The following is a 13,922-nucleotide window of genomic DNA, read 5'->3' on the forward strand; positions in this document are numbered from 1 at the left end:
TGGAATAGACTGGGGGTATAGCAGGGTACAATGAGCGGCAGGTGTTCTACAAGTCCCCTTTTCCCTTTTTTAGGATTTAATGCATTAAAATAATGAACTAAAATTGCAATTACTCAGCAATTACCCATCCGAATTGAATGAAAATTAATCTATTCTCTCCGCCTTAATGATTCTCAAATGGTGTCCGATAGGTACAAAAAACGGTTGGACAGCTTAAGAGAACATTCATTGTAATTGAAGTTTCAATTTCTCAAAGCGAAACCAATAGTGTGCTACGCACACTAAAAAAACAGAAAAAATTGGCTATTTTTCTCGATTTTTCAAAATTGGCAATAATGATGAAAAATTGGCACAACCGCGTTCCAAAATATTTCCACAGTTTCAGAAATGATAATTTTTTGATGTTTTGGCAAAATAAATAAAGTACAAAATTTTTGAAAAAAATTTCAAAATTACGAAGTTATCCAAAAACAAGCAATTTTTAAATTTTTAACCGCTCAGGAGAGCCCTAAAAGTGGTCTTGGATTTCGATGTCCAATGTCCATGGCCTAGATCGACACAGAATCTCAAATGCTATCTTTTGGTACTGGGTCATCTGTCATATTTCTCCAAAACAGGGTTGGTAGAGTTAAAAGCGAAAAAACGATGATTTTTTTCGAAAATTTTTTCTCTTTGAAGATCCATATCTCTTCTCCAGGGGTAAAGTCCGAGCAAAAAAATTATTCCAAGTATAACTTTCACCTCAAAATAAAGATCTACGTAGTACGTACATTGAATCAAGGCCAAAATCCTCTTACATTTTTTTCTCGCGATTCGTCCTAAAATACACTCCTTTTTTATACTTAATTTTATGATTTGTGAAACATTTTATCAGTAAACGATATGGCTAATTACTTACAACGAAGAGATTACTCTATAGATACTCGTAATAATTAATTTCGAATTCCACTAATTAAACTCCACACTCAACGAAGACGAAATCGACACAATTTTCGAACTGAACGATAAGGCCTTGAACAAAATTCACTACCCATTTTTAAACTCTTCGTAGCTACATTTTTATCATAAAATTCTTTATCAGTGTCAATGAACCGGCTACACGAATATTTCAAACACGTAAAATATAAATAATCTCTTCACGCCACAATTACGAGTATTCGCCATCGAGAGAATTTGCAATTTTTACTTCAACGCTGATAATAATAATACTTTCGTAACAAAACAGATAAACCGATGAGTGTATCTGACAAATGGATGTTTTTAAACACCTCTTCAACTTTGAACCGCGATTCGCGATGGCGATGACGACTAGCGGAATAATTTTTTGATAAATACCTTCCGGCGTAGGGTATTTCCCCAGCATTATCAATGCATTTTTCCAAGAAAACCATTTTGTACTCGTTGTATTTTATTCTTTTTGCTTTCATTTCGATATCATTGAATTGAACTGAATCTTCTATTTATGTATTAAATGTATTTTTATGTCTTTCTGTTCGCAGCTACCTTAGTCCATTTCTTCTTCCTGGCGGCGTTTTTCTGGCTAAACACGATGTGTTTCAATATCTGGTGGACGTTCAGGTAAGCCTATACGACATCGACATAATATTTTAAAACCTCCTCCGTATATACGTAAGCTCTCACCACGTGCTCTATTGCCGAAAAAAAGGTGCTGTCAAGGTTTGATAGCTGAGCCTTTCAGCATAATACCGTAGTAGGTACCTCTTCTACCTGCCTTACCAAAGGTATATACTTAGGTATTGACAAAGAATACAAAAGCGAGCGAGGCCAAGGAGAGAAAATACCGTACGGTTTATAAGATTCGTGATAGATACGATGGCACGTCATATCCACGAATATTTTTCCAAAAAACGCCCACTCAATCGTGAATGTAATTTTTTATTTTACCGGATCGCGTTACTACGTACACTGTACCTACTGTACGTGTTTACATGCACGATTTAATTTTTAAATACGCGAACGTACGACGACGACCGAATTGTGTTGTCACGTCGATCGAGCCTACGATGAACTGCCATTTCATCGTGATGAAGACGCGTTATTTTCATTTACTCGTAGCCAGCGTCTGACGATGAACAGGTACATTTTTTCCGAGCGAAAATTTTTACATGGATGTTTATTTCCATTACAGGGATCTACGACCGAGTGTGGATAAAGGTCAAGAAACCTACAGACTGACGCTGTACAGACTGTACGCGTGGGGTATTCCGCTTTTCATCGTCGGTATTGGGACTGTCATGGATCAGATGCTGACTGAAAAATATCCCGCTATTTTGAGACCGAAATTTGGCGAAATCAGGTGTTGGTTTTATGGTAAGTGACTAACTAAGTGTCCCTCTAGTTTATAATTACGCAGATATAAGCTAATTTCATCGAGTCAGCTGATATGTAACCTGATCCCAGCGTCGAATGCACAGACACCAAGTTATCTTTGCACTGTGTCCAGCGACCTACACATTCGACACGTGTAGATATTTTTATATTCAGATACCTGCAGTACATATATAATACAGGCGATATGAATCATTAGTCATTTTCGTATCGTACGTGATGTAAATTAGAGCGATGACTGACAGCTGATTTATCCATCACGAGAAACGCTTCTTTATATACTTCACTCGACCAATTAATTGATTACCATAACCTATGTACGTGGAGATTAATCGATTTCAATATTAATCTATTACTCTGACCTCTAATGCGTAGGTACGTACTCTAATTGGATAAATTTCTAATTAGTCGAATAATTTCTCTTCTGCTTAATGAAGTTATCCAAGATATAACTACAAACATAAACAAGTGGTCGTAATTCAATTTCATGCTTTCATGTTTCAATTGGTGATAAATGATAATTTGATCGTGGTTTTCGAAATTGGGCAAGTTGACTTGAGAATTTGATGGGTAATAAGTGATTCAAATATCGAAAATGACCCTTTACTAGTTGCTCCAAACAATCGACTGAGTATTCAATAGCCTATCCAAAGAGAGTGGGTTTCATCAAAGTAGACACGATTTGAGCTAATGTTAGGATTTGGGAAGGGAAATGGAGGGGGGAGGGGTTGGAGACGAAACGACGAAGATGGAAATTTACTCATTCACTCTGAGCCTGATTTCCTGAAGTGAAGTGTCCCTATGAATTATCAACCGTACAAGTGTTCAATACTTCAATAGGTATACCACTGAAAATTCATTGGAAATCCTAATATTGATGATTTTCTTTTTTCAATAGAAAAAAAATTGATGCGAATATTTTTTTGAAAATCAGATTTTTACGGAGGAGGCCAATATGAAATGTTCTCTGGGTTTATTTCGGTCCTTGAAAATCGGGGGGAGGGGGGGGTTGGCTGCAGAAGTGTCGCGAAAATCCTTATACAGGGTGTTCCGGAAATCGTCTGCCAAAATTCAACTGCATTTTTTGCAAAAAAAATAAAATAGAAACGTCTATGAGTAAAAATTTCTCTTTCAAAAATGTGACTGAAAAATGATGTAGGTACCATGAGAGTGATACCATCTTCCACAAGAGGCTCTTCTTGCATCAGCTTGGCATTATAGTTCGATTCCAAAGCATTATTTATTTTAAAATTTGTGAACTAGGATCATGTTTTGAGTTAATTGAAGGGGGGGGGGGTAGCATTCTGAAAAAAAGGCTAAAAATTTCAAAACACCTTGTTAAACAATTTTCGAAAAAAGCTTCAATTCGATATCGGTTCTAAGTGAACTATTAGAATCGTGCTGAAATGTAAAATTTTGAACTGATTGCTATTGGAAAAATTCAAAAAAAATAATACCCGACAATAAAAAATGAAAAATGTACGAAAAATAATTTTTCAAGTGGAATTAAGATTTTTGGAAAAATGATCAAATTTCATAAATGTGAAAAAAATATAAACATTTTTCAAAAAGACCAAAAAATAAGAAATAAAAACCATAAACAATGAAAATGCATGACAAAGTAATTGTTTAGTTTGAATCAAGATTTAAAAAAAAAATAATCAAATTTCATAAATGTGAAAAAAACATAAACATTTTTCAAAAAGACCAAAAAAATGAGAAATAAAAACCATAAACAATGAAAATGTATGACAAAATTTAGGTGGAATCAAGACTTGAAAAAAAAATTATAGAAATTTCATAAATGTGAAAAGAATATAAAAATTCTTCAAAAAAACCAAAAATTGAGAAATAAAAACCATCAACAATTAAAAAAAATATATTAAAAATTCAGTGTTTTGTATTTTTAATAAATTTTTAAAAATTTTATACACTTTTTGGATAAAAAATAGTTGAGAAAGGAAAAAAAATAGTGAAAAATCCTTTACAAGAAAAAAAATTGACAGAGAATTGAAAAAATAATTCAAAAAAATTTCATTTGGGTGTTTATGATGATATTTTGTTGTGTTTTTAATAAATTTTTAAAAATTTTATACACTTTTTGGATAAAAACCAGTTGAGATAGGAAAAAAATGAGTGAAAAATTCTTTTCAAGAAAAAAAAAATTGGCAGAAATTGAAAAAATAATTCAAAAAAATTTCATTTGGGTGTTTATGATGATATTTTGTTGTATTTTTAATAAATTTTTTAAAATTTTATAGACTTTTTGGGTAAAAAACAGTTGAGAAAAGAAAAAAATGAGTGAAAAATCCTTTTCAAGAAAAAAAAAATTGACAGAAATTAGAATAATAATTTTAAAAAATTTCATTTGGGTGTTTATGATAATCAGGGCTCGGATTTTTATGGTGGAGCATATTTTTTGTATGCATAGGGGATAGGGAATTTTTCAATTATCTCCACGATTCATGAAATTTCAAGTAAAATGAGCCTAATTCGTTAGAGCATATTTTGGCATATTTCACCATGAAAGCATATTAAAGCATATTTTGGCATTTTTTAGGGAATATTTTGCATTTTTAGAGCATATTTTACGTTTTTTAGTGGTTTTTAGGGAATATTTTGGCCAATTTCAAATTTTTGCATCAAATTAGTATTTGGCTATTTTTCATTTTATCCCCGCAAAATTTGAGAAACTTGCAATAGCTCACTCGTACCTACTTATTTTTTTTTTTTGTTCATTTTTATTCCTTCAATAATGGAATTAGAATTACCCTTTCGTGCTTTTAAAACGCTCTGTTTTGCATTTTTGTTCGTGAATTTTTGGTATTACACAACAATATTACTAAAATTGTATAGAAATTGATTTTTCCTCTAAAACAATGCCCATATTGTTAGGGAATATTTTTACTTTTTAGAGCATATTTTGGCATTTTTTAGGGAATATTTAAGCGCATATTTTGGGGTTTTTAGAGAAAGAATATCCGAGCCCTGATGATAATATTTTGTTAAAGTGTAAAAAAAAAAATGAATCAATTTTTTAATTCAAAAAAAAAAAAACAAAAATAAGTAAAAATCATTTTTAAGGGGGAAAAAATTGACAAAAATTTGAAAAAATACTGACTGTAAAAAAATTGAATCCATTTTCTGTTTCCAAAAAAAACCAGCAGATATATATAAAATCAAGAAAATCTTCAAAAACAACAACAACAACGTACCTAAGCCTGAAAAAATACTTCAAAAATCAAAACAGCGAACTGATGGAAAATCGAAAATTAATCATGTTCATTTGACGAAATTATATATTTTGAGAATATATTAAGATTAAACTGCAAATTACTTTTTAGATACTTACTTAATAATGAAAAAAAAAAAAAAAAAAAAAAAAAAAAAAAAAACAGAAAAAAATGTTGAAAATAAAGATTTTTATAGTTCTACATTATGAGAATCAACTCGTGAAAAATTTAAATTTTTTCAATCAATTTGTTTATTCCAGAAAATACTTGGACAAATAATCAGATTTTTTCGATAAATTTTTAAGCAGGAAATCCTTTGAAGGCCATTCCGTTCTCGATCTCAGGAAATTGAGAACTGAAATTAAATGTCTCCTGTGCCCTTTCCTCACCTCAACCTCTCTGAACGGAATTGATAAAGGGATCCTTCAGCTACTCAGTCATCGATTTCGCTCTCATATATATATATTTTTTTTACCACAGTATGAATTACATTTTCTTTTTTTTTGGAAATCTTAAATGCTCAAAAAAAGACCTAAAAATTCTGAAAGTGTGATGATGGGGCAGTTGAAACTCCAGAAATCTTCCAACTAAGTAGTTACCAATTACGATGCATCGCCTTTTGAGGACAATTTTCAACACGAGTGAAAAAAAGTGTATTTTTTGGGCGAAATTTTCTTCAAAAAAAAAGAAATCAATCACTTGGATGCAAAATCTCAAAAGTGTGCCATTGGGTATAACTATGGGTATAGCTACAATACCTACTACTAGAAAACTTTCATAACAAAAAAGAATTGAATTTTTCAAAATTTTACAATTTTTGTTTGAAACAAATAATAACCCTTTAATTTTTTTCTCATCAGTTTGTAAAATTTGGACAATTTCGAAAAATCCAAAACCAATACTAAAGATCCTTAATTTTCTTGGAGCCATCCTATGAGTCCCCATTCTCTGGCTTCGGTTATAAAAAAAAGGGGGGAAATGAACTGAGAGATTTCCTCACGTAAGATGGCTAAAATCAGCACCAACAAAGCGTCAAAAAAATTGACCCACAGAATTTGATATTCATTTTTTCAATCATTCAACTCGATATCCCTCGAGGTATAGAGGTATTCGAAGTTTTGTTATTCAACTTTCGTTTGTTCACCTATTTTACACGACTACTTTTAGGCTACCTATCAGCTGAGTTTTCATCCACGTATATTGTGCTCTTCTCCCCCCCCCCCCTCCTTTACCACCAGATAACTGTTATCCCAGCATAAAAATTTATTTTCGATGACATTAAGGCTGCTTACAATTTTCATAGGTGCAAACTATTAATTCTGAATCGAAAATTGATTGAAGTACGTTAGCACTAGAAGCTGATCATTATTCTCTTCACAATGTCCTGGCATCATTGCCAAATATGAAATTCCGATATGTGTTTTCATTTTCGAAACCACTTAAAAATTCTGATCACAGAGACGTTTTGTACTAAACTTACTCACGTTTATTCTCTGACTTTGTAACATTTTACTTACGCAATTTTTCAACACTTGAAAAAATTTTCAAATACATTATTTCACTGCGATTTTTTTTTGATACGATTTTTCAATTTTGTGAATACCTAATAGGAAAGTAGGTCGAGGTTAATTGGTGGATTTGTGTTAGTATCTAGTATTGTTCAATTTTGAGATTCTCAAAAAATATCGCTTGGCACTCTTTACCAACTCACACCTATTTGAACATTCGGAGCAAAGGGCATATTCATTTGTCACAAAACTTTCCATATACCTAAAAACATTTTATGTATATTTTTTCCTCACATAATGCAGATTCATAATTTTGGGTGTTGTTAAAACGTCAACTTCGGAGATAAAATGATAATAAAATCCACAGACAGTAGCCAGGGTTGCAAAAAGAACTTTTTTTCAATACAAAAACAATTGTTTCCACCATTGAAGATAATGGGTTCCTTTTTTAAACAAATACAGTATATAAGAATTTATAAAAGTAAATTCTCAGAACCCCATCATTAATTGTATGGTTTTAGTATACAAAAAAGCTGATAACGTTATCATCTCCATTTCATTTCATCTCATTTCATCAGATTTATGGTACAAGGAAAAAAAACAGCACAACCACGTACACGTACCAATCTCCTATCTCGTACTTTGTACCCACATTCTTATTCATTCCAACTCCAAGTCGAAGTCGAACCTGCGAACCTGCGAACACACCAACCTTCGACAAAACCCAAACAACAACGTGTTCGAGGAATTCCTTTACAACCTCGTTATTATACATTAATACCAGAACAAAAAAGAAAGGAAAAAAAACAACACCTTACGTCGTCTTAGCAATTTCCTGAACATCGATCTTCCTCGCAGACTCACAGACAGATCTACTAGACAGAGACACCCTTCCGCGAACGTGGATGGTTATTTAGGCCTGGCATCGAATAACTCCAGCACATTCTCCAGCACACAGAAAACACCTCACATCGACTACAGGAGTATTTAGGTACCTATATAACGGTCCCACCAGCACGATGTACGATGTGTACTGCGTAATTAAGAGTATTCCCTTAAGAGCTCCAAGGTCTGGGGGTCTGGATCTCTGCTGCGATGCTGTCTCCTTGTAACATTCGCGTTTAAACTTGTTTCCATGTAATTTTTAAAAAGGCTGCACACGATTCGCTTTTATGGCGGCGCTTCTTTTTTACAACCCTCATCGTGAAGTGGTTGCTCGTTGGTATCCAGTTCTTCTCATCCTTTTTGCCTCTCTCCTCTCACACTATTTTTTTTCCTTCAACATCTCCGCAGCTCAGCTACACTACTCTATAAACATGGTCGTTTATATTATTTGTACGGTGCGGACCATTCGTCTAGTATTTCTTTATGTATAAAAACAGCGCGTATTCTCTCCCCTAATCGTTTCGTAAGGTAAGGCGAGTTCTTTTCATGGGTTCCTTTTTACTATACTCGTATAGCCACCCTTATACTAGCGGCGAAATATTAACGGTTTCAATTTTTATATAATACACCGCATATTTCGTCTTCTTCTTCTTCGATTCGACCAGCATCCTATAAATGTATTGTAATGGAATGTTTGATCGAACTAGCTCTTTGTGAGCTGTGAGCTCTGTTGTCCTGTTTTTCTTCGTAGATATCGGAAAAAAAAGAACCAATCGTTGGTATTTTAAAAATTCATTCAACCGTATACTTAGTGTTATAGTCGACGAGGCTCAGTCAGGCTAATTCTCGTTTTTATTAACGAATCGCTCGTGATATCGCTTCACTCACTGTGTTGTTGATTCAGGTTACATATCAGCCAGTCAGCCAGCCAGCTTGGCATTAGAATTAATTAAAATTTCGTACCTAGCTATATCAGACAACCATTCATGTGGATTTTTTCTCTCTTTTTTTTACGTACAACAGGAGACGCCGAGTTATTCGTTTACTTTTTGGGACCGATTGGATTCCTTATGGTAATCAACCTATTGCTGTTTGTTGCCACTACCAGGGAATTGACTTGTGGCCTGTGGAAGAGAGAAGGCGTTAAATCTTCAACAGAAAGGTAAGATATTATTTTGATTACACGATCATTCCATCTTGCCCCGATGTCAAAACTTGGACCATTATTAAATAAATTGCTCGCATCATCTGACAGCATAACTACAATCTATACCATTGCTAAGCTGAAGTATGTTTGTAGCTCTCTATGGTAAAATCCGTGCATGTCAGATTAAGCGCCATTTTTTTTATGTACAAGTAAAAACCGTCTCTCGAGTGCGGGAATTTTTATTGTGTAAGGGAGAAAATGAAACGATGAAGCCCGCAGAGTGCATTCCTGATTCCATTCCGCAGATATACCTATACCTACTCGTATATTATACTTCGAAAACCGCTCATATGTACCTAATTCTTATCGCATTTAGAGATCAAAAGGCCACCTTTTTACTAAATGTTGCTTTTAATTATGGCGAATGAAGAACTAAACCGTTGAAAGACGAATGACGGTTTTTACCACAAAGTGGAGATATCGGCCAGAGATGTGTTGTTTGCGTTTTTATGCTCTTTTTTTTTCTTCAAATATCTATACCTAATAATGTCTGAATAGGGTAAAGTCGAAATGTTTTGTTGAAAGTCGATCAATGATTAATGAAATGTCGAGGTTGATGGTCCAGATTCGAGATAGTTACCTACGTTGAATTGTATGTACATATGTAGATTAGATTTTTGCACTTCTGACGACATACTCGTATTCGTAATCATCACAAATTATCTCAAACACTCGTACATGGTAAAAAAAAACAAAAAAACAAAAAAAAAACACAAATCTAATCTGACGTAAGAGATAGAAAAAATGTGGACGTTATTTCTAACAATAAGGGTGATAATCAGAAGCACTCCCTGCTGGTCCGAATCAAGCTTTGCTTGTCTTATGTTCTTGATTGTTGAGACATTACATGCATCTAGTACACAATTTTCACTCCTAAAACAGTGCTTACCTCCCCCCCCCCCCTACTAGTCCGGCATTTGACAATAGGAGTAATTGCACCCCCCCCCCCCCCGCCGATCCTCCGGGACAACTTTTTTCTTAAAGGGGACATCCTAAGGAACATTTTAAAGCAAACTTGCCAAAAAAAAAAGTTGGCCTTAATGACGGCCATTTTGATTGACAGGTCAGCCGAAATCGCAGATTTTGCGTTCATAGGACATGCACGAACTTTTTCAAACTTTACGAAGGTAGATCGAAAGATCATGCAAAAATTTATCACCTGTTAAAATTTCAAGTGCTAAAGTGCGTTTTTCGATTTTTGGCGGATTTTTGAAAATCGAATTTAGGTCAAAAATGAGAGAAAAAATCAAAATTTTACCAAATTGACCAAGATAGTTGAAATTTGAGATATACCCTAATTTCGACATGCCAAATCGATTGTGAACGGTTTCAACCCGTTTTGAGCAGTTCTGGAGCCTCCAGCAGATTTTTGAAATTCGAAATTCCCACAAAATTCCATCAAATTGGAGTTGTAAAGCTAAAATTTATTCTAAAAACTAATTTCAATACGCTACAAAGTACTGCAGGTGAATTTCAAGTCGTTTTGGATCCTCCAGCGACTTTTTGAAAATTCCTAAAGCCTCCAGCAGATTTTTGAAACTTAAATTTTCACAAAATTTCATCATATGGAGATGGACAGCTGAAATTTACTCCACACTCCAATTTTAACACCCTCTGAATACGACTTCTGGTAGATTTCAAGTCATCTTGGAGCCTCCAACGACTTTTTTGAAAATTACTGGAGCCTCCAGTAGAGTTTTGAAACTTGAAATTTCCCAAAAATTTCATCAAACTAAGATTGGAGAGTCGAAATTCATTCTGCAAACTAATTTCAATACGCTACGAAGTTGACTGCTGGTGAATTTCAAGTCGTTTTGGAGCCTCCAGCAACTTTTTGAAAGGTTGTATGATGTTTTTTTGGAAAATTTAAATTTCCTAAAAGTAGCTGGAAGCTTCAAAACCATTTGAAACCATCATGTAGTCTGCGAAGTGAATTTTAGCTTCCCAACTCCATTTGATAAATTAATGTTGGGGAAATTTCAAGTTTCAAAGATCTACTGGAGGCTCCGGTAATTTTCAAAAAAGTCGCTGGAGGCCCTAAAATGACTTGAACCCACCTAAAGTCGTCTTCAGAGGGTGTTAAAATTGGAGTGTAGAAACAATTTCAGTTTTCCATCTCCATTTGATGAAATTTTGTGAAAATTTAAAGCTTCAAAAATCTGCTGGAGGCTCCAGTAATTTTCAAAAAGTCGTTAGAGGCTCCAAGATGACTTGAAATCTACCAGAAGTCGTATTCAGAGGGTGTTAAAATTGGAATGTGGAGTAAATTTCAGCTGTCCACCTCCATTTGATGAAATTTTGTGAAAATTTAAGTTTCAAAAATCTGCTGGAGGCTTTAGGAATTTTCAAAAAGTCGCTGGAGGATCCAAAACGACTTGAAATTCACCTGCAGTACTTTGTAGCGTATTGAAATTAGTTTTTAGAATAAATTTTAGCTTTACAACTCCAATTTGATGGAATTTTGTGGGAATTTCGAGTTTTAAAAATCTGCTGGAGGCTCCAGAACTGCTCAAAACGGGTTTAAACCGTTTCTAATCGATTTGGCATGTCGAAATTAGGGTATATCTCAAATTTCAACTTTCTTGGTCAATTTGGTAAAATTTTGATTTTTTCTCTCATTTTTGACCTAAATTCGATTTTCAAAAATTCGCCAAAAATCGAAAAACGCACTTTAGCACTTGCAATTTTGACAGGTGATGAATTTTTGCATGATCTTTCGATCTACCTTCGTAATGTTTGAAAAAGTTCGTGCAAGTCCTATGTTAAAACGCAAAATCTGCGATTTCGGCTGACCTGTCAATCAAAATGGCCGCCATTTTGTAATTAAGGCCAACTTTTTTTTTGGCAAGTTTGCTTTAAAATGTTCCTTAGGATGTCCCCTTTAAGAAAAAAGTTGTCCCGGAGGATCGGCGGGGGGGGGGGGGGTGCAATTACTCCTATTGTCATATGCCGGACTATACAATTTGAAGCAGAAAGCGCCCTTTGCGAAATTTGAAATCTTTGGCTATGGTTTTTAACAGAACTCTGTGTGATCTGAGCCAAAAAAGTTCGAATTTTGCTGAATTTGAAGGCGAATTGTTCCTCAACTTCTCAAGACGAGCAAAAAAATGTTCTTTTGTTATAATTGAAAGAACTAGAGGCAAATTTTTAGAACACCTTACCCTTGAAAATTAATTTGCTCGCAGTGTCTTGAATTTTGATTGTGCCAAGAACTATGATACAGTTCTGATCGTTCCTTAAATTTCCGAGTAAAAAAAGGAGGGGGAGGGGGGTTGCTTCAAGTATCTATGCTCGGAATGCCCAAATAATCGTTTTTTTTTTTTAATTGCTCAAATTTAACAAGTTTCAAAAAAGATATTATATTAATGAAGCTGAGATTTAAAATTATTGCTCGAAATATCACAAAGCAAGGTCTCCAAGAGAGAAAAACAGGGACATATTCACCGGCAAGAAATTTTGTCTTCTAGAATGTCTTTTTTTGTTTTGAGTCAAGCCATCAATTTTTCCCCAAAATTATATTTTTATGATGAAGAATAATAGTGTTGAAGAATTGCAAACCACACATCACAAAAAATTGATCTTCAGGTTTCTGTTGATTTGTTTTTGTTTCTTTTGTGAAACATTTCACGTTGAAGTAGAAATGTTGAATTTGAAAAGTGTTGAAACGATAGTTTGTGTTGAAAAATATGATTTCTGAAAAATTCTTCAATTGAGTACAGAAAAACATTTTTTGAAAAAATTGTTGATTTCACTAAAACTGTGAACGGAAGCAAAAATCACCTCTTCCCCTCTATACAAAAAAATGAAAAATACCTCCTAAATATTACTTTGATAATAAAATATCAGAAAACTGAAAATGAAACCCAAAACAAAAATCAAGAAACTAAAAATAAAAACAGAAACTGAACCCAAAAATCAAAAAAAAAAAAAAAAAAATGGGCTGAATTGCTTTGAACATAAAAATATCAGAAAACCAAACACTGAAAATGGAGACCAAAAATCAAAAAATAAAAAAAATAAGAAGAAAAACTGAACCCAAAAAAATGAAAAATAATATGAAAATAAAAAACAAAAAAACTAAAAAATAACGATTGAAACAAATTCTAGAAAACCGAATGAAAACCAAAAAACCAAACATTAAGAACCAAAATAAAAAACAAAAAACTGGAATTAAAAAAAAAACTGACTAAATAATTGAAAACCAAAAAAACGAAAAATAAAAACACAAACTAAAATCAAAAAACAGAAATAAAAAATGGAAAATAACAACTTATTTTAAGAAAACAAAGCTTTATGACACCTTTGTAGACAATTTTCGAATTTTTGACAAAAAAATGACTATTTTGACATTTCTGGCAAAAATTAGAACCTTTTCTGACAATCCTGTTGAAAAAAACAGGACTTTTTCACAACTTTGGAAAAATAACCGAACTTTTTGGACACTTTTAGACTTTTAGGTACAACAATTTTGGCATAAAAGCATTTTTTTTGCAAAAGTTTTACAAAAAGCGGACTTTCTTTTGTAATTTAGGCTAAAAATACGACTTATTTTTGAAAATTTTGACTATAAAAGCAAGATTTTTTAGACAATTCTGGCTCAAGAAAAGGTTGTAAAAAACTGGATTTTTTTTGGCAACTTTGAGGAAAGACCAGACTATTCTTGACACTTATGCGAAGTAAACCGAACTTTTTTCACAATTCTAACAAACAGCAAACTTTCTGACAATTTTTGCTAAAAAC

The 13,922-nt window shown here is 33.3% G+C and overlaps 2 protein-coding genes across 3 annotated transcripts in view; one reads left to right on the forward strand and one right to left on the reverse strand.

Moving 5' to 3' along the window:
• Positions 1 to 13,922, reverse strand: part of LOC135842770 (endoplasmic reticulum metallopeptidase 1-like) — a 79,980-nt gene that overhangs the window by 44,426 nt on the left and 21,632 nt on the right. The gene's annotated exons all lie outside the window — the stretch shown is intronic.
• Positions 1 to 13,922, forward strand: part of LOC135845865 (probable G-protein coupled receptor Mth-like 1) — a 37,718-nt gene that overhangs the window by 16,013 nt on the left and 7,783 nt on the right. Inside the window, exons 2-4 of the mRNA XM_065364714.1 lie at positions 1,500 to 1,578; positions 2,150 to 2,331; positions 8,999 to 9,137. Coding sequence (XP_065220786.1) covers positions 1,500 to 1,578; positions 2,150 to 2,331; positions 8,999 to 9,137 — 400 coding nt within the window. The remainder of the gene's footprint in view (positions 1 to 1,499; positions 1,579 to 2,149; positions 2,332 to 8,998; positions 9,138 to 13,922) is intronic.

Source organism: Planococcus citri, chromosome 4, assembly GCF_950023065.1.
Source record: "Planococcus citri chromosome 4, ihPlaCitr1.1, whole genome shotgun sequence".
Classification (NCBI taxonomy): Eukaryota; Metazoa; Arthropoda; class Insecta; order Hemiptera; family Pseudococcidae; genus Planococcus; species Planococcus citri.